Source organism: Mustela putorius, unplaced genomic scaffold (assembly GCF_011764305.1).
Source record: "Mustela putorius furo isolate JIRA1106 unplaced genomic scaffold, ASM1176430v1.1 tig00003903_pilon_pilon_pilon, whole genome shotgun sequence".
NCBI classification, from domain to species: domain Eukaryota; kingdom Metazoa; phylum Chordata; class Mammalia; order Carnivora; family Mustelidae; genus Mustela; species Mustela putorius.
Genome location: NW_025422051.1, coordinates 3715768 through 3734464, shown reverse-complemented (window position 1 = coordinate 3734464; position 18697 = coordinate 3715768). Strand labels below are relative to the sequence as shown.

The 18697-nt window shown below is 40.7% G+C and overlaps 1 protein-coding gene across 1 annotated transcript in view; it reads left to right on the top strand.

Moving 5' to 3' along the window:
- Positions 1-1308: 1308 nt before the first annotated feature.
- RP2 (RP2 activator of ARL3 GTPase) overlaps positions 1309-18697 on the top strand; it is a 50603-nt gene continuing 33214 nt past the window's right edge. Inside the window, exon 1 of the mRNA XM_004754970.3 lies at positions 1309-1605. Coding sequence (XP_004755027.1) covers positions 1504-1605 — 102 coding nt within the window. The 5' untranslated portion in view covers positions 1309-1503. The remainder of the gene's footprint in view (positions 1606-18697) is intronic.

Here is an 18697-nt window from a genome sequence, read left to right as displayed (position 1 = left end):
AATGCTCAAGTTAAGTCAGAGACTCATTTAGGATATACACTAGTGTGAATAAGTGTGGGAAAGTAAAAAGATAACCAAATTTGAACCTGACCTGATCCACATTTGGTGTCCTACCAAGATGTCAAAATACTCAGACAATCGAAGCAAGAACTTGCCTTTTTTTTTTTTTTTAAGCGGGGGTTGGGGCAGAGGGAGAGGGAGAGGGAGAGAGAATCTTAAGCAAGCTACACCCCAGAGCAGCCTGGGGCAGCAGAGAGCTCCTTCTCACCACCTGAGATCATGCCCTGAACCAGTATCAAGAGTCCCACGCTTAACCGACTGAGCCACCGAGGCACCCTTTTCTATCACATAAGCAATACATGTGTATTGCAGTAAACTTGGCCCAAATGAAACAAATGTTAATATTTAGTGTATATATATTTAATACCTTCATACAAACCCTATACCATTTGCTTAGAGCTGACTGCTTATATGGCAATGCTTATGTCCTCCACTAGGCTATAAATTTCACAAGAACCCTTTACTATAAAACCCCCCTCCTTCACGACACACACACTTAATTCACTTTCTTTGATAAGGAATATAGAAAAGAGGTTATAAATACTTCCTTCACTAGCATGCATTCATTCATGCATTCATCTGACAAACGTTTTACTGAGCGTCTACCATGGAGCTGAGCCAGGCCTAAGGAATTCAAAGATACATGCTCTTTTAAGAAAGGCCTTTTGGCCTCAAGAAATTCACATTTTCAAAAGGGAATGAATACACAAATAATTATTTTACTAAGTACTTGTGCAATTTCAGAGTGAAATGTAGGAATATTAAGAAAGCTCAGAAGAGGAGGCAAAAGGGGGTGTGTGGTTGGGGGAAGTTTCCGGAGGGGCGACACTACTCAAACGATGTGGCGGGAGGGAGGGGAGAAAACTACGAATTTCAGGGCCTCTTCCTGTGTCAGCCGCAATTCCTGTTCCCTCACCACTTGCATCATAAAACTGAAGCTTAATGTTCAACTAGGGAACCTTCCCGCGCCTAGAACTTGGTAACTGAGAACCAAGGGCAAAAAGACAAGCCTGCCAAAGCCGGACCCTGAGCAGCTAGAGAGCCCCACGGTGTCCTCGGAGGGGCGGGGCCGGACTAGGGGGCGGGGTCGGCTGTGCGTGCGCCAGAGCCCCCAGGACCCGCCACTGGGGGCTGGCGCCGGAGCGGGGCGTGGATTGGTTGTGTGCGTACGTCGACCTCTCCTCATAGGCAGCGCAGGACTGCTCTCGGGGCTTTGATTGGCTCACTGGGCGCTGAATGGTCATTGGCTGCAATGGGTCGTCTGGGCGACTGAGAGGAAAAAAAGAAGGGGGTGTTGGGCCTGGCGGGCTAACCCGGGCTGGGGACGGCTGGGCCGTTTCGCTGGGCGGTGTCCGGAGAGCTACGGGGCCCGGGCGCCCGGGGTTCACACCACACTCCCAGGGGATACCTGAACGAGAGGGCCGGCGGGGAGTGTCCGGGACCATGGGGTGCTTCTTCTCCAACAGGCGGAAGGCTGAGAAGGAGTCGCAGCCCGAGGGCGGGGAGGGGCGGCCGAAGCAGTACAGCTGGGACCAGCGCGAGAAGGTAACCAAAGTCCGGTGGCCCCTGGTCTCAGCCCTTCCAGAGCCGCTCGGCGAGGGTCCCTTGCGGCCCGGGAGCGCGGAGGGGGCCGACCCAGCAGCTGCAGCTCTCTTGCGTGCGCTCTCCTCTCCCACGCGAGTAGTTGAAGTCGGGGGGAGTGACTTTTTGGGGTGCGGTGCAATACCCCGCTGGAGGGGGCGTCACGGGGAATTGTGAAGCGGTGCAGGGGGCCTTAGAGCTCATTGTCAGAGCCCTGGGGGCTTTCCCTGCGGTCCCAGGATGGACTCCAGGGAAAGAGGTCGTGAATGCCCCGAATCTCAAATCTGCTCATTTCACCCGCAGCGCCCAGCGGGGTTTTGTCCAGTCCTCGAGTTACGCGTGGGACCGATTCTCATCTTTATTCGCAGCTCATGTTCGTCTGTGACTGTTTTCTCTTTTGTCTGCCCTAGCCGGTAAATCTCTTTGGTGCCTAATGGTATATTCCACTGCTGAATTTTCTCAGTTAACAAAGTGGACTCTTGAACGTATGGCTTTGCTTTTTCCTCCTCTTCCAGTTACCCAAAAGGAATAATGAAAATCAAAGTCAGTCTTGACACGAATGTCAGGACTGTATGGTGAAAATAACCAGCATAAACCAAGCAATATTTTGCTATTGTTTTCAATGAATGAAAACGCCCTTCTTTTCACTTTTGTATTATAGCCAGCAATGAGACAGCTTTGAAACGTCCCCTAGTGTTGCACAAAACACACTTAGTCATAAATTTCATAATGTTTCCTCTTTCCTCATAGTTCTGCATTTTGTGCTTAGTAAAATACTTTGATAGGTTTGGCAATTACTTTTCTTTTCCAAACAAAAGGATGTTTAGGGGGTATAGCTCAGTGGTAGAGCATTTGACTGCAAAAGGATGTTTAAATAAACGTTATGAACAATTACCTCCTTGCTTGATGCAACATATGTTGACCCATGGATACTTTATAGTGAAGTTCATATTCATGTTATGATTTCATAGATCTTCCTGCATGATTTTCAGTCGCCAGAATGATTTATTCATGGAAACTCAGTTCTCCAAGTGTCAGATTTAAGCAATGGGAAGCTTTTTGCAGAATTCTGAACTGCATCTTTCTACCCGGTTTCTCAGATCTTTCTTGGGTTGCATGGTATATTAATTCTCTTATCTGTACTTGATAGCATCATTTTACTGCATAAGAATGGAAAGAACTATGCTCTCTGTCATAGAAGATTGCACCTATCATTCGAAGTTACTTGGCAGACAGTTTTTAAAAGATTGATTTCCTCAACCTTAGTATTTCTTTTTTTTTTTAAAAGATTTTATTTATTTATTTGACAGAGAGAGATCACAAGTAGGCAGAGAGGCAGGCAGAGAGAGAGAGGGGAGAAAGCAGGCTCCCTGCTGAGCAGGGAGCCCGATGCGGGACTCGATCCCAGGACCCTGAGATCATGACCTGAGCCGAAGGCAGCGGCTTAACCCACTGAGCCACCCAGGCACCCTCAACCTTAGTATTTCTAACAATACTCTTTAACCTTGAATTCTCTGTCATAGAGAGGCTTGTGTATTTGATTTTTACTTTAGCTTTTTGTTTTGAAACCATAGGCTAAAACGAAAGTGCTTTTATTTATTTACTTATTTCGAGTAGTCTCAGTTGCCTTTGACTCATTACTTCATAAAGATGGTCTTACAGTTAACCTTTATTAACATAATGTTCAGGTTGGTTAGAATCTCATGTTAATCTTTCTCCTTGTATTTTTTTTTTTAGATTTTATTTATTTATTTATTTATTTGAGATAAAGAGATGGAGAGGGACGAGCAGACTCTGGGCTGAGCGCACAGGCCAATGCAGAGCTCTTCCACCAGCTTAAGATCATGACCTGAGCCAAAATCTAGAGCCAGAGACCCAACTGACTGAGCCACCCAGGCTCCGCTTTCTCCTTTTAGTTACATGGATGTATTCTGTGATTTTTTTTTCTTTTACCAACTTCTAAACTTTTTACATATGAGCATATAGTAAACTTTCATTTGTAGACAGTTTTGAGCTTACAGGGAACATTTTTGGAGAATACTAGTAGGTACTGTAGTTGTAGAGGTGTAAGACATATTACTGGGTATGTAAAATAAGTTCATGCTTCTGATACTGTGCATAATAAAAGTTAAAGTATTGATCAACTCACCTAGTCAGAATTTTTCTAACTAAATGAACATTATTATATTTTGAAAACAACCCAATTAAAAAAAATCTATTGGATCATTGGAGAAAGAGAATTACTAGTTTACATTTTGAGACCGTGGAGGTACCACATTACCCAACATTGCTTTTCCTTTTGGGGATTTTTCTTTAGGAGTATTCTATTTTACTTTGATTTGATTTGGTTTGATTTGTCAGAGAGAGAGAACACTAGCACAAGCAGAGGGAACAGCAGGCAGAGGGAGAAGCAGGCTCCCCGCTGAACAAGGAGCCCGATGTGGGACCCTGGGATCACCTGAGCCAGAGGCAGACGCTTAACCGAATGAGTGACCCAGGCATCCCTTCCTTTGGAATTATTAGGAGCATACCCTAGGGTGCCTCATTTTATATGATTTTTAAAGATATTTTTTCTAGTTCTTCATCTCTCATGAGGCCAATTTAGGCTAGTGTACGAATGCTCTGTATTAGTCCAGGGATACTTCTACTGAGTTTAGCACAGTCTTGCTTGGTCCTAAAAGATCTTAGTTGTACCTTAAAAGGAACAGAATGCAAATACAGCCCAGAGAATGTAAGTGAGATATGTTTTAAATTTACATCAGATAATTACCATTCAACTTAAAAACATAATCCATTGCCTGAAAAGTTTCCTTGCAATTTGGAAAAGTGGTGTTTAAATTTTTCCTTAGGTTGTGTAATCAGAGTATCTTTGTCAAGAGGCACCCTCTGGGCTTTGGGTTTTGAGTTGTGTAATTGGGTCAGTCTTGGGGGACTGAAGCTAGGAGCAATTGTCTCAATTAGAATGTTTGGAGACTAAGTGTTGTCATGGCGACTGATATACTGTCATCAACAGTATATGAAGCTTATGTTCTATCGCTGCTAACTTTGAAAAAGTGAAAAGCTTACTGTACAACTACTACATTGGCATGAGAAATATTTTTAGATTGTAAGATTTTTTAAAACGTCATAACATATGGGGCGCCTGGGTGGCTCAGTGGGTTAAGCCTCTGCCTTCGGCTCAGGTCATGATCTCAGGGTCCTGGGATTGAGCCCCACATCGGGCTCTCTGCTCAGCAGGGATCCTGCTTCCCCCCCCCCCCGCCTACTTGTGATCTCTCTCTCTGTGTCAAATAAATAAATACAATCTTTTTTAAAAAGTCCTAACATATAGTGTGTTATTAGTGTCAGGGGTAGAATTTAGTGATTCATCAGTTGCATATAACACCCTGTGCTTAATTCCATTAAGGGCCCTTCTTAATGCCCATTCCCCAATTACCTCATCCCGTCTCCCTCCTCCCCTCCAGTAGCCCTCTGTTCATTCACTATTGTCAAGAGTCTCTTATGGTTTACCTCTCTCTCCATTTTTACCTTATTTTATTTTTCCTTCCCTTCCCCTGTGTTAATCTGTTTTGTTTCTTAAGTTCCACATATAAGTGAAACCATTTGGTATTTGTCTTTCTCTGACTTAGTTCATTTAGCATAGAGGGTATTACTCTAGTTCCATCCATTTTTAAATTACTTGGAAAGAAATGCTTTTATCCTTTTTATCTGTATGCTGCCTCTCATGGCTAGGCAAATTATTCAATATATAGGTACTCAAACACCAAGGAAGACTCAAAATTATAAAAATTATCCCTGCTCTTAAAGAGCTGACTGCTTTTATTGAGTTAAAACAGGAAATATTTAAGTGCAAACAAGGAAAATATGAGTGGTACAGAAAAGTAGTTTTCATTTTCCAGTTATTCATACCATTACTTCTCCTAGGTAATAGCAATGAGGATTAGTCCTCTAAACAATGATGGCATAAGTATGAAAATTGTGAATTTGAGTATGGGCAACACATCATGTATCCATTACATTTGTCTCATATTTGATAGAAATAAAACTGAACAAAAGCTTTATACCAGAGATTCAAGTAACTGCATTTTATTTGGTGTCTGTTTCATGACTTTGGATAAAGCAGTCCATTCATACATTTCAGGTTCTTGGCTATAAAATGCGACCGTGCCCAAGATTTCTCTACTGTTTTACAGGGTGAAGCACTGTCCTGACAAAAGGGGGTTAGACAGTAATAATCACCTGTGAAGATAGAACTCAGACCAGAGATTGGACAGGACACAACTGGTCTTATTATAAAAGCAGATCATAATTCTTGGTGTTGTTCCTCAGTGGAAGGCATGGCTTTGTGAGGAACTGATATCCACATTAGTCAAAAGATTCAGACAGTGGTTCGATGGCCACTTATTAGAAAGAAGTATCTGCTCTGAGTAGGGGGCTAAATGCTGTTTTTAGCCTTTTAAATCTGTAAAGTACATATTCTAGGTATCCATTGCTGCCTACCAAACCAAACTGCTCTAAAACTCAGTGGCTTAGACTAATGGCAAGTATTTATTTTGTTCACAACTTGGCAATTTGGGTAGGGTATAGCAAGGTTGGCTCTCTGCCATATCAGATGCAGCAGTTCGACTGGGGGCCCAAGGATCTCCTTTCAATACGGCTTAATGGCAGTGCTGGCTGGCAAGTCGATCCTGGAGTTTGGCTAGGCTGAGGGCCAGTGGCCTCTTCATGCAGTCTAAGCTTCTGCACAGCATGATGGCTGGGTTCCAAGGGCAGGTGTCCTCTAAGAGAGACCAGGAGAAGCTGCATGGCTTTTCAAACTAGCCTCTTAAGTGATGTACCTTACTTTGCCACATTCTCTTGGTTGAGGTAGTCACAAATGCCCACCCATTTGTGGCCCTCCTCCATGGGAGGAGGATCAAAGAATTTGTCTACAGGTTTTTAAATCTTTTACATAAAGTTGTTGTTACTTGGTTACTTTGTTTTTTAAAGGTGGTAAGTAGCTCTTTGTTTATTCATTTTATGAACAGCTTTATCACTAATCATCAGGGAAGTGCAGATTAAAACCACAGTGAGGGGTGCCTGGGTGGCTCAGTGCATTAAGCCTCAGGAGTCTTGATTTCAGGCTCAGGTCATGATCTCAGTGTCATGAGATAGAGCCCCATGTTGGGCTTGGCACTCAGCAGGGAGTCTGCTTGAGATTCTCTCCCTCTCACTTTGCTCCTCCCCCTGCTTGAGAGCGTGGTCTTTCTTTCTCAAATAAATAAATAAATCGTTAAAAAAAATACAATGAAATATCACCTCACACCTGCCAGAATGGCTAAAATAAAAAACTCAAGAAACAAGTGTTGGCGAGGATGTGGAGCATAAGGCATCCTCTTGCACCGTTGCTGTTGGTGGAAACGTGCACTGGGGTGGAATACAAGGTGGAAGCTCCTCAAAAAATAAAAAGTGGAACTACCCCACTATCCGTAATCACACTACTGGGTAGTTGCCCAAAAAATGCGAAACACTAATTTGCACCCCCGTGTTTATTGCAGCATCATTCACAATAGCCAAATTATGGAAGCAGCCCAAGTGTCCCATCAATAGATGAATGGATAAAGAAGATGTGGTGTCCATGTAATGGAATAATACTCAGCCACAGAAAAAATGAAATCTTGCCATTTGCAAAAACATGGATGGAGCTAGAGAGTATAATGCTAAACGAAATAAGCCAGTCAAAGAAAGACGAATAGCATATGATTTCACTTATGTAGAGTTTAAGAAACAAATGAACAAAGGAAAAAAAAGACAAACCAGAAAACAGACTTGTAACTGTAAAGAACAAACTGGTGGTTACCAGAGGGGAGGTTGGGTGGGCGGGCATGGGTAAAACAGGTAAAGGGGATCAAGAATATACTTACCTTGGTGAGCACTGGCTAACGTATGGAACTGCTGAATCACTATATTGTACACCTGAAACATAACATTGTATGTTAACTACACTGGAATGAAAATTTGAAAACCAGAAAAATGTATCTTGGTGTCCTAAAAAGGACTAGAAATAAATGTCTAAATTATCTAAAGTTTTGGTAAGAAGCACACCTTATTTTTATAATCAGATATACTTGCAGTGTATGTAAATAGAAATATTAATAAAAATGTGATCTCTGGGGGAAAATATGTGATTAATGAATGGATACCTATAAAAGACTAATACAGATTTCTGCTTGACTCTTATTTTATTATAATACTATTCGAATTTGTATAAGCATGAAGCCAGGCATAAATCCCATATGTTTACACCATCCTAAAGTGATTAAATAAAAAGAAAAATTGAGGCACATGGAAGTATGAAACTAATAAAATTGAACAGTTTTAATATAAAAAATAGCTTTATTGACATATATCTACCATACAGTTTACTCACTTAAAGTATATAGTTCAGTAGTTTTAGTAAGTTCACAGGGTTATGATACCATCACTAAAATTTTAGAACATTTTCATTCCCCACAAAAGAAACCCATACCTATTAGTAGTTCTTCCCACTTCCCTCTCCACCCCCCCCACCAGCCTTGGGAAACCACAATTTTACTTTCTATCTCTGCAGATTTGCCTATTTTACACATTTCATATAAATGGAATCACACAGTATTTGGCCTTTTGTTAACTGGCTTTTTTCACTTAGCATGTCTTTGAGAGTCATGCATATTGTAACAATCATCAGTGCAGTATTCCTTTTTATTAGTGAATACTATTCCACAGAATAGATATTTACTTATAAATTTTACTTGTCCAATTTATTTATCCATTCATCAATTGATGGACATTTGGGTTGTTTTCACTTTTTGGCCATTACAAATAATGCTGCTATGAATATTTGTGTACAATTTTTTATGTGGACATAATATTTCTCTTGGGAATATACCTAGGCATGGTATTCCTGAGTCATATAGTAATTCTATGTTTAACTTTTTGAAGATCTGCTGAACTTTTTTAAAGTGTCTGCACCATTTTATATTTCTACCAAGAGTGTGCAGAGGGTTCAAATTTCTTCACTTACATAAAGTTTTGGTAAAGGGGAAAAGCACAGAGAGTGAAAAGTATATGGGACTGGGGTTTTAATTTGTATTCTATTCACCAGTATACCTTATTGGGGAAGGCTTTTAGCTTTTCCAGCCCTCAATTTCTTAACATCCACTCCAGTTCTCGAATTCTTTGAGCGTCTCTGCGCAGGGAGGGTAAGCATGGCTAGATGCATTCAGGCAAATCAGGGTGAAGAAAGGGAATGTGATAGGGTGTAAAATTAGGTTAAGATTAGGTTAGATGGTATGGAAAATCCTTTTCAAACCTAAAATTTCATAATTCTATTTTGTGGTTATGAATTTAGCAACACAGTGAACTAATATACAGTGTTTCACCTTCTTTGTCCTCAGTGTACGTAAGATCAAGGTACTGGTATTTATTATTATTTCTTTTTTTTAGAAGATTTTATTTATTTATTTAACAGAGATCACAAGTAGGCAGAGAGGTAGGCAGAGAGAGGGGGAAGCAGGCTCCCCGCTGAGCAGAGAGTCTGATGCGGGGCTCGATCCCAGGACCCTGAGATCATGACCTGAGCCGAAGGCAGAGGCTCAACCCACTGAGCCACCCAGGTGCCCCTATTATTATTTCTATAATTTCATGGCACTGCCACTTTCATTTATGAAATAACCTTTCAGCTATGTAACTGTGTAGTCCTAAAACTGATTTAACGATGTTGAAATTTTTTTTAAAGATTTTATTTATTTATTTGACAGAGAGATCACAAGTAGGCAGAGAGGCAGGCAGAGAGAGAGGGGGAAGCAGGCTCCCTGCTGAGCAGAGAGCCCAATGCAGGGCTTGATCCCAGGACCCCAAGATCATGACCTGAGCCAAAAGCAGAGGCTTAACCCACTGAGCCACCCAGGTGCCCCACAATGTTGAAATTTTAAGTAATTTTATTTTAAAAGCAGTATAACTTACATACAGTGAAATTTACCCTTTTAAAATATACAGTTATGAAAATCAAAACCTCAGTGAGATACCACTTCACACCAGTCAGAATGGTTAAAATTAACAAGTCAGGAAATGCCAGATGCTGGCGAGGATGTGGAGAAAGGGAAACCCTCCTACACTGTTGGTGGGAATGCAAGCTGGTACAACCATTCTGGAAAACGCTCATGAAAAGCATGGAGGTTCCTCAAAAAGTTGAAAATAGAGCTACCCTATGACCCAGCAATCGCACTACTGGGTATTTACCCTAAAGATACAAATGTAGTGATCCGAAGGGGCACGTGCACCCGAATGTTTATAACAGCAATGTCCACAATAGCTAAACTATGGAAAGAACCTAGATGTCCATCAGCAGATGAATGGATAAAGAAGATGTGGTATATATACACAATGGAATACTATGCAGCCATCAAAAGAAATGAAATCTTGCCATTTGCAATGATGTGGATGGAACTAGAGGGTATTATGCTTAGCGAAATAAATCAATCAGAGAAAGACAATTATCATATGATCTTCCTGATATGAAGAAGTTGAGAGGCAACATTGGGGGTTTGGGGGGGGTAGGAAAAGAGTAAATGAAACAAGATGGGATTGGGAGGGAGACAAACCATAAGAGACTCTTAATCTCACAAAACAAACTGAGGGTTGCCGGGGGGAAGGGGGTAGGGTGAGGGTGGTTGGGTTATGGACACTGGGGAAGGTGTGTGCTATGGTGAGTGCTGTGAAGTGTGTAAACCTGGCGATTCACAGACCTGTACCCCTGGGGCTAATAGTATAGTATATATTAATTTTTAAAAATTTTAATTAAAAAAATAAAGTGTACAGCTATGAGTTTTGGCAAATGAAAGTAGTTGAGTAACTGATCACCACAATGGAGATATAGAACAGTTCCGTCATACCTCCAAATTTCCTTGTGTTCCTTTTATAGTCAACTCTGCCCCCAGCTTCTGATCAGTTTTTTTATTTATCCCATCATGTTTCATTTTTTCCTTCCCTACCCCCATGACCCCTGCTCTGCCTCTTAAATTCCCTCATACCAGAGAAATCATATGATAGCTGTCTTTCTTTGATTGAGTTATTCTGATCAGTTTTTTATCCTTACAGTTTTGTCTTTTTTCAAAAAGTTTTATTTATTTAAGTAATCTCTACCATCCCACGTGGGACTCAAACTCTTGACCTGGTGATCAAGAGTTATACCCTCTACCAACTAAACCTGCCGGGCATCCTTATCCCTATAGTTCTGTCTTTTGAGAATGTCATATAAGTGGGATCATGTAGTGTGTAACCTTTTGAGTCTGCCTCCTTTCACTTAGCATGATAATTTTAAAATTCAGCCATGTTGTTGCATGTATCAGGAGTTCCCTTTTACTGTTGAGTAGTATTGCATTATATGGGTATACCATGTTTGTTTATCCATTCACCAGTTGAGGAACATTGGGGTTGTTTTCAGTCTGGGTAATGATGAATTAAGCTACCATAAACATTTGCATGCAGTTTTTGAGTGAACATAATTTTTCACTTCATTTGGGTGAATACCTAGGAGTGGGATTACTGACTCACATGGACATTTTATATTGAACTTTATAAGAAACTGCCAAACTATTTTCCAAAGTGGCTATGCCAGTTTGCATTCTTACAAGCAACATACGAGATGCTATGGTGGCAGTTGCTATGCCACCAGCACTTGGTATGGTCAAGGTTTTTGTTTTTGTTTTTTTTTAATTTTAGGCATTCTAATAGGCATGTAGTGGTATTCCATTGTCGTTTAACTTGCATATCGCTGATGACTAATGATGTTGAGGATTTTTCCATGTACTTATTTGCCATCCATATATATATATATATATATTTAAGATTTTATTTATTTCTTTGACAGACAGAGATCACAAGTAGGCAGAGAGGCAGGCAGAGAGAGAGGAGGAAGCAGGCTCCCCGCTGAGCAGAGAGCCCGATGCGGGGCTTGATCCCAGGACCCTGGGATCATGACCTGAGCCGAAAGCAGAGGCTTTAACCCACTGAGCCACCCAGGTGCCCCGCCGTCCATATATTTACTTTGGTGAAGTGCTTATTAAAATCTTTTGCCCCTTTTTTACTAGTTTGTTTTCTTAAATGTTAAATGACATTTTTAATGGCTTTTTTTTTAATATATCCTGGATACAAATCCTTTGTCATATGTGTGTTTTGCAGATTTTTACCCCAATTAATGGTTTGTCTTCTCTTTAACAGTGTCTTTTGAAGAATAAAAATTTTCTTTTTTAAAAAATGATTTTATTTATTTATTTTACAGAGAGACACAGCAAGAGAGGGAACACAAGCAGGGAGAGTGGGAGAGGGAGAAGCAGGCTTCCTGCTGAGCAGGGAGCCCAATGTGGGGCTCGATCCCAGGATCCTGGGATCATGACCTGAGCTGAAGGCAGATGCTTAATGACTGAGGCACCCGGGCACCCCCCAAAATTTTCTATTTTGATAAAACTCCAGTTTTCAATTTTTTCTTTTGTGGATTGTGTTTTTGGTTTCACATCTAGAAAATCTTTGCCTAACCAAGATTACAACAATTTTCTCCTCTGCTTTCTTCTAGAAGTTGTAGAGTTTTGGTTTTACAGTTGGGTTCTGTGATCCATTTTGAGTTAATTGCTATATATGGTGCAAAATATGAGAGATTCTTTTTCTTTTTTTACATACAGATTTCCAGTTGTTCCAATAACATTTGTTGAAAAGACTATCCTTTCTGTATTGAATTGCCTTTGCACCTTTGCCAATGTAACATAAGTCTATTTTTGAACTCTCTACTCTGTTCCATTGATTTAAGTGCCAGTAAACATTGGTTTCTGTTTGAATATGGTTAAATGTGAAGAAGCAACCGAGAAAATATACTTAGGAGCCAGACTGCCTAGGTCTGAGACTGAGCTCAAGCACTTACTAACTGTGTAACTTAGGCCAAGTCATTTAGCCTCTGAATAGCTAAATTTTCTCATCTGTAAAACAGAAATAATAGTACACAACTCTTACGGGGATTTTTATGAGTATTTTTAAAGAGATGTTCTTTATTTATTTGAGAGAGAGAGAGCGTCTGTGTGCTGGGAGGATGGAGCGGCAAAGGGGGAAGGAGCGGGCGGAGCCCATTGCCCTGGATCTCGCCACCTTGAGATCATGACCTGAGCTGAAATCAGGAGTCAGGTGCTCAATCAACTAAAACCCATCATGTCCCGGGGTTTTTGTGATACTGAGTGAATGATTATAAAGCAGTGAGAATGGTATCTCATACCTATAACAGTGCTTCTTACACTCCAGAGCTTTATGTTGGACTTCTTTGCAGACAGGCTTTCCACTGAAATTGACAAATTCATCATTTCATCTCAGATTATCATTATGGAAGTTTACCCGTGGAGATGAATTTTAATGGAAAATTCGGATTGCTACTCAGTAAAACAATAAGATGTTTACTTTCATTTTCTGTTAGGAAAATACTGCTTAACTTAGTTTATTAGCTGTCTCAGGTGAATTGCAGCTGTTGAAGTGTTTTCTTTGATTCTGAAAGTGTATCTACTGTCTTTTATGGATTATAGTAAGAAATACAGCCTAAACTAAGCTCACTTCATAAGTGGCTCTCGTGAAAAGGTAGCTTGGAATATGACCTTTCCATGTTTGTGATTTGGGGCATTTTACTTGAGAACTAGTAACTCTTGCAAAATGACTATGGTACTAAGCTTCAGATTATTTATTATTACTTTTTGTTTTGAAGAACTTTCAGGATTTGTTGAGAAAGTACAGCAACATAAATCCTAAATTTCTCCTTTGTAGACCGCATTGACAGTCCAAATAATTTTATACTTTAGAACTCTTTTGCTTAGAGGATCTTTAACTATAGCATGAATTTCTCCCCATAACTAGAAGAACTGAGGTGTCCAGATAAAGTACTTAGAAGAATAGTAAAATTACATTTAACTTGTCATCATTGGCAGTTGTTAAAGCCTGAGTATTTGTGTCCCTCCAAAATTCCCATGTTGGAGCCCTAACTCTCTGTGTGGCTGTGTTTGGAGATGGGGCCTCCAAGGAAGTAATTACGGTTAAAGGAGATCATAGGTTGGGGTCCTTATCTGATAGGATTAGTGTCCTTATGAGAGGTGACAGCAGAGAGCTTGCCCTGCACTCACCAGGGAAGCCATGTGAGGAGGATATAAGGGAGAAGGCAGCTGTTTGCTGTCTGCCAGCCAGAGAGAGAGGTCTCACAGGAAACCAACTGTGATGGCACCTTAATCTTGGACTTCCCAGCCTCCAGACTGAGAGACATAAATTTCTGTTGTTTAAGCCATCTGGTCTGTTATTTTGTTGTGGCAACCATTCTTAGTCTGTCTCAGGCTGCCATAACAAAATAGCATAGACTAGGTGGCTTAAACAGCAGACATTTATTTATTAGATGGTTCTAGAGACTTGAGAAGTCCAAGATCAAGGTACTAGCAGATGGAGCATCTGGTGTCAAAGGTAAATACTGCTGGACATTAGTTAAAGCATTGAAAAGAGATTTTATTCAGTAACTGCTGACAGTAGGGGACAGAGCTGAGCTGCGTTCCAGTTTGTGGAGAGGTGATTTCAGCAATTTTATCAGGAAAATGAGGGAGCAGGGAGAGTCAGAGTAGTGAAAATTACAAAGTTGGTCAGTGTAAATGTGATTACACCAGCTGTGTTTGTTCACTCACAGTTATCAAAGTTAGAATTCTATCCTCCCACAGAGACTGGTAGACAGAGGCCCTGTCCTTCCTGGTAGTTATATTTCAAAGGAATGACTCTCAGGTCCTTGGAAAAGATATTTCTGTGTTTTAAGATTTACATATTCACAACTGTGGAGCCCTTTTTAATCAATGCTCTAAGAAAGGAAGGTCAGGGGCCTATTATCTGGTATTAGCTAGAACACATAGTAAATTTCCCTGGCAGGAAAATTTTACCCCCCAGGGGTAGGGGGGTAGAGTCCTTCTAGAGACATGGCTTGTGCTGCTAGAAGCCATGCTGGAGTTTGGTCAAGTCTCTTACAGCAGGGATTTGGACAGAATTGTAATGTGCCCAGAGTTCTGCAGTTCTCACTGGTGAGGGCCTGCTCTCTGGCTCATATTCTGCTGCATTCAACAGCCTTTCCTCTATTGTGTGCGCAGGGAGGGAGGGAGATGAGAAAGAGGGAGGAAGAGAGGGAGGTCTTTTCTTCTAAGAGCACTAATCTCATCATGAGGCCCTGCCCTTGTGACTTCTTTTAAACCTGAGCGGACTAACTCCCCAGTACCCCATTACCATCACTTCCTGGGCTAGGGCTTCAGCGTTTGAATTTGGAGAAGCTATAGGTATTCTGTACATAACACTTAAGGTGCCGACTCAGGTAGCAGCTCAGTGATTTCGAAGGTAAAAGTGGCTATTATTTCAGCATTTGCAACAAGTCTTAACTGCAACTTCTGATAGAGTACTAATTGTATTATAAACAACCTAGTTGAAATTTCTCAAATGCTATACATCTTATGTATCATTTCCATGCAAAACAAATTCACTAAATTCCTTTAAGTAACAGGTATTAACTGTTTTTTTTTTTTTAATTTTACTTATTTGAAAGAGCACACATGGGGGTGGCGGCAGAGAGAATGAGAAAAGCAGAGCAGACTCCTCACTGAGCCAGGAGCCTGATCTGCGGATCCCAGGACCCCAAGATCAAGACCTGAGCCAAAGGCAGATGCTTAACCAGCTCAGCCACCCAGGCGCCCCTACTGTTTCATTATTTTTTTTAAATTTTTATCCAAACACTGGTTTGTTCCCTACTTAACTCTCAGATAAATGTGCTTGCAAATGTTTGAACTTGTTATCCATATCTCAAGCAAAGATGATTTGGCCAGAATCTTGAACCCTAAATTAATTCCCCAGGAGAATACACACAAAGTTTTACATCAGAGTTTTAAGGAGTTTCTGGTACAGTAAGATAAACCATAAGCTGAACCTTGAAGATTCTACTTGCCCAGTGGGTTTGAGGCTTTGGTAGAGACAGGCCAACTCCTGGGCCCCTTTTGCCTACACCTAATCCTGGTGCTCTTGATCTTCTCAGCCCCACTGTGGGGGGTGGACTGGTGCCAAGGTGACAGGCTGAAGAAGACCAGACAATGTTCTTACGCTCCATAAGGCCTAAAGCAGAACTCTCGGATGTTCCCTTTTCTCCACTTTAAGGCCTGGATTAGATCCAGATCCCATTAGCCTGCTCCATGCCCACATTCCCATTCCCTTCACTGGCTCTTCCAAGTGGAAGGCAGCTGCAGCTTGCTTTTACCACAGGTATGGGAGAGAAGAGAATGTAAAAAGGAGAACCCCAGCCCTGATATTAAGAGTGCCTCCACCTCCTTCTGTGTAATTATCTTTCTACTTAGAAGTTGGCCAACTCGATCAGTGACCTGACTGAATGTCCCTGAGAATATCATGTTGTTCTTGATCATTATCAGGGTCTCTCTTCTGGAGAATGGGCAGTGGAGAAGTGTGTGATGACCAAACCTAGTTAACTCTTCACGTTTGTTTATTAAAGAGACACGTGGGGACCACCTACCTTAGATTACACACGCTGAGGTAATCAAGATTAAGTAGTTAAAATGGATTCACTATTGGTGTGTGGAGTGCCTCTGGCTGCCAGGCACTGTTCTGGGTTCGGGGGAAATGGGTGGGCAAAACAGATAATCCTTTTCTTCATGGAGCTTACATCCATAATGGAGGATTGGTAGAATAAAGACGATAAATATGATGCATCCATAGTGCATTAAAAGGAAGCTAAGTGCTTTGGAGAAAAATAAAGAAGGGTAAAGAGGTAGTATTGGAGGAGGTGTTTCAGTTTTAAATAGATTGGTTACAGGAAGGGACGGACACTGGTATTTAATGTAATATAGGTACTCTGAAAAGGGAGAGCAGGCTTCTGATTGAGGAAACTGGAAAACTTCACAGAAGTTTGACAGGTGGACAAGAACTAGGAGAAGGAAGGCCATCTGGGCAAAGGGGAATTGGAGGACATAGGTCACAGCAAGTGCTTCCAGTTTACTGAAGAATAAATTCCCATAGGAGATCAATAGGACTTAGGAGTAAAATGTAAGCTGTTATCACATAATAGTGACTTACACTGAAAGATTTTCTAATACTGAACCATTTGCACTCAACTTGGTTGTGGTGCTTTCTCTTTTTATAGGATTGATTTAATTTGCAGGGTTTTTTTTTTTCTTTCCCCTATCTATAGATGTGGGTGAAATGAACCTAAAATCTTCTTTCGTTATGTCTTTGTTTTTCTTACTAGGGTCTAGCCAGACAGGCTAATAGCATGAGTTAGGACTGTTCCTTCTTCTTCTATTGCCTTTATGGGTTTGCATGAACCTGGGATAAATAAAATTGGAATCTGCTTATAAAACCATCTGGGCCTGGTGTTTTCTTTGTGGGAACACTTAGCCCACTGGTTGTATTTCTTTAGTAGTAATAGCATTTTATTTAAGCATTTAACTTCCTCTGGAGTGAGTTGTGGTTTTTTTTTTTTTTTTAAGTTATTTTTTTAAGAGATTTGTTCATTTCATAGAAAAAATCTCTTAAAACTTGTTGGTATATGGTTACTGATACTATTCTCCTTTAACCTCTATTTATGGTAATATCCCCCTTTTTATTCATACTGTTCGTGTTTTGTTCTTCTTTCCCTGGTCATTCTTGCCAGAAGTTTGCCTCTTTTTTGCCCCCCAAAGCATATTTTTAGCTTTGCTGATGTTTTGTTTTATATATTTAATACTTAAGTTACTCATTTCTACTATTTATCTTTTTTCTCCTACTTTCTGCAGGTTTATTGTTTATTGTCTAATTTCTTAAGATGGACATTTAACTGATTTTGAGTGTTTTTACTATAGCTATTTAAGGTTAGAGATTTCCTTCAAAGCACTGTCTTTGCTGCATCCCAAATGTGGTGCCTTAACATTTAATTCAAGTATTTTTAGATTTGATTATGATTTCTTCTTTAACCCATGAGTTATTTAGCAGTGTGTTTTTAAAATGTTCAAGTAGGCAAGAATTTTTAAAAGTGTCCTTTGTTATTAACTTTTAACCTAATTACATGTTAGTCTCATATCATGGTCTGTATGTTACCTATTATTTAAAATTTGTTTAGGCCTTAGGATCTACTATATGATTTTTTAAAAAGCTTTAGGGTGTCCTTAAGAAAATTGTGAGTGCACTCTACTTCCTGGATGCAGAACTTAAGCTTGTTCTCATTGTGTGGTTCAGTGCTTCTGTATTTTGTTAATTTTTTTGGTCTACTTGACCAATTAGTAGTTGGGAGAAGCAGCATTAGAAGATACTGCTTAGATTTTAATCCGCCAGTTACAAGGGTTTGGAGAAGTCCAGAGCAACTGTCAGAGTTAGTCCCCCCTGTTTTTTCCCACCTCTTCACCAGCACAAGGTTTCTGTCCTGCCCTAAATTTACTCAAAGGAAGTCTGGACCAGAGATCTGAGTCCCAGCAGTTGTGGGAGAAGCACAGTTGTCTCAAGATTTAGGGTGGGGGAGAAGCAAGAGCAGAAATCCCAGAGGTTCCTTTTTTGTTTTATCCTCCCACACGCCCCCACAGGGACTTCTCATAGTTTCCCCTTTTCTTGGTGTTTTCCTTACATGGTCCCTTTGGGGTTGAGCTTAGGCAATAGAGAACCAGCAACTATGCTGATTGGGTTTCTTTTTAGAGACCAAACTGGAATACTGTACTTTTTTTTTTAAGGTATGTTCATTTATTTGAGGGGACGGTCAGAGGGAGAAAATCTTCAAGCAGACTCCACACGTGCGGAGCCTGACACGGTGCACAATCTCACAACCCATGAGATCACGACCTGAACCGAAACCAAGGGTTGCCCAACTGACTGAGGCACCCAGGCGCCCCAGTACCTTTATATACATGCATCACTGTAAAATCCTAGAAACAATTGCTTGAATAATACTTTCCACATTAAACCTGTGCTGCCCCCTGTATTTTTCACTTTTTCTGAGGTATGGCGCTCTAACATCCAATCATATAAA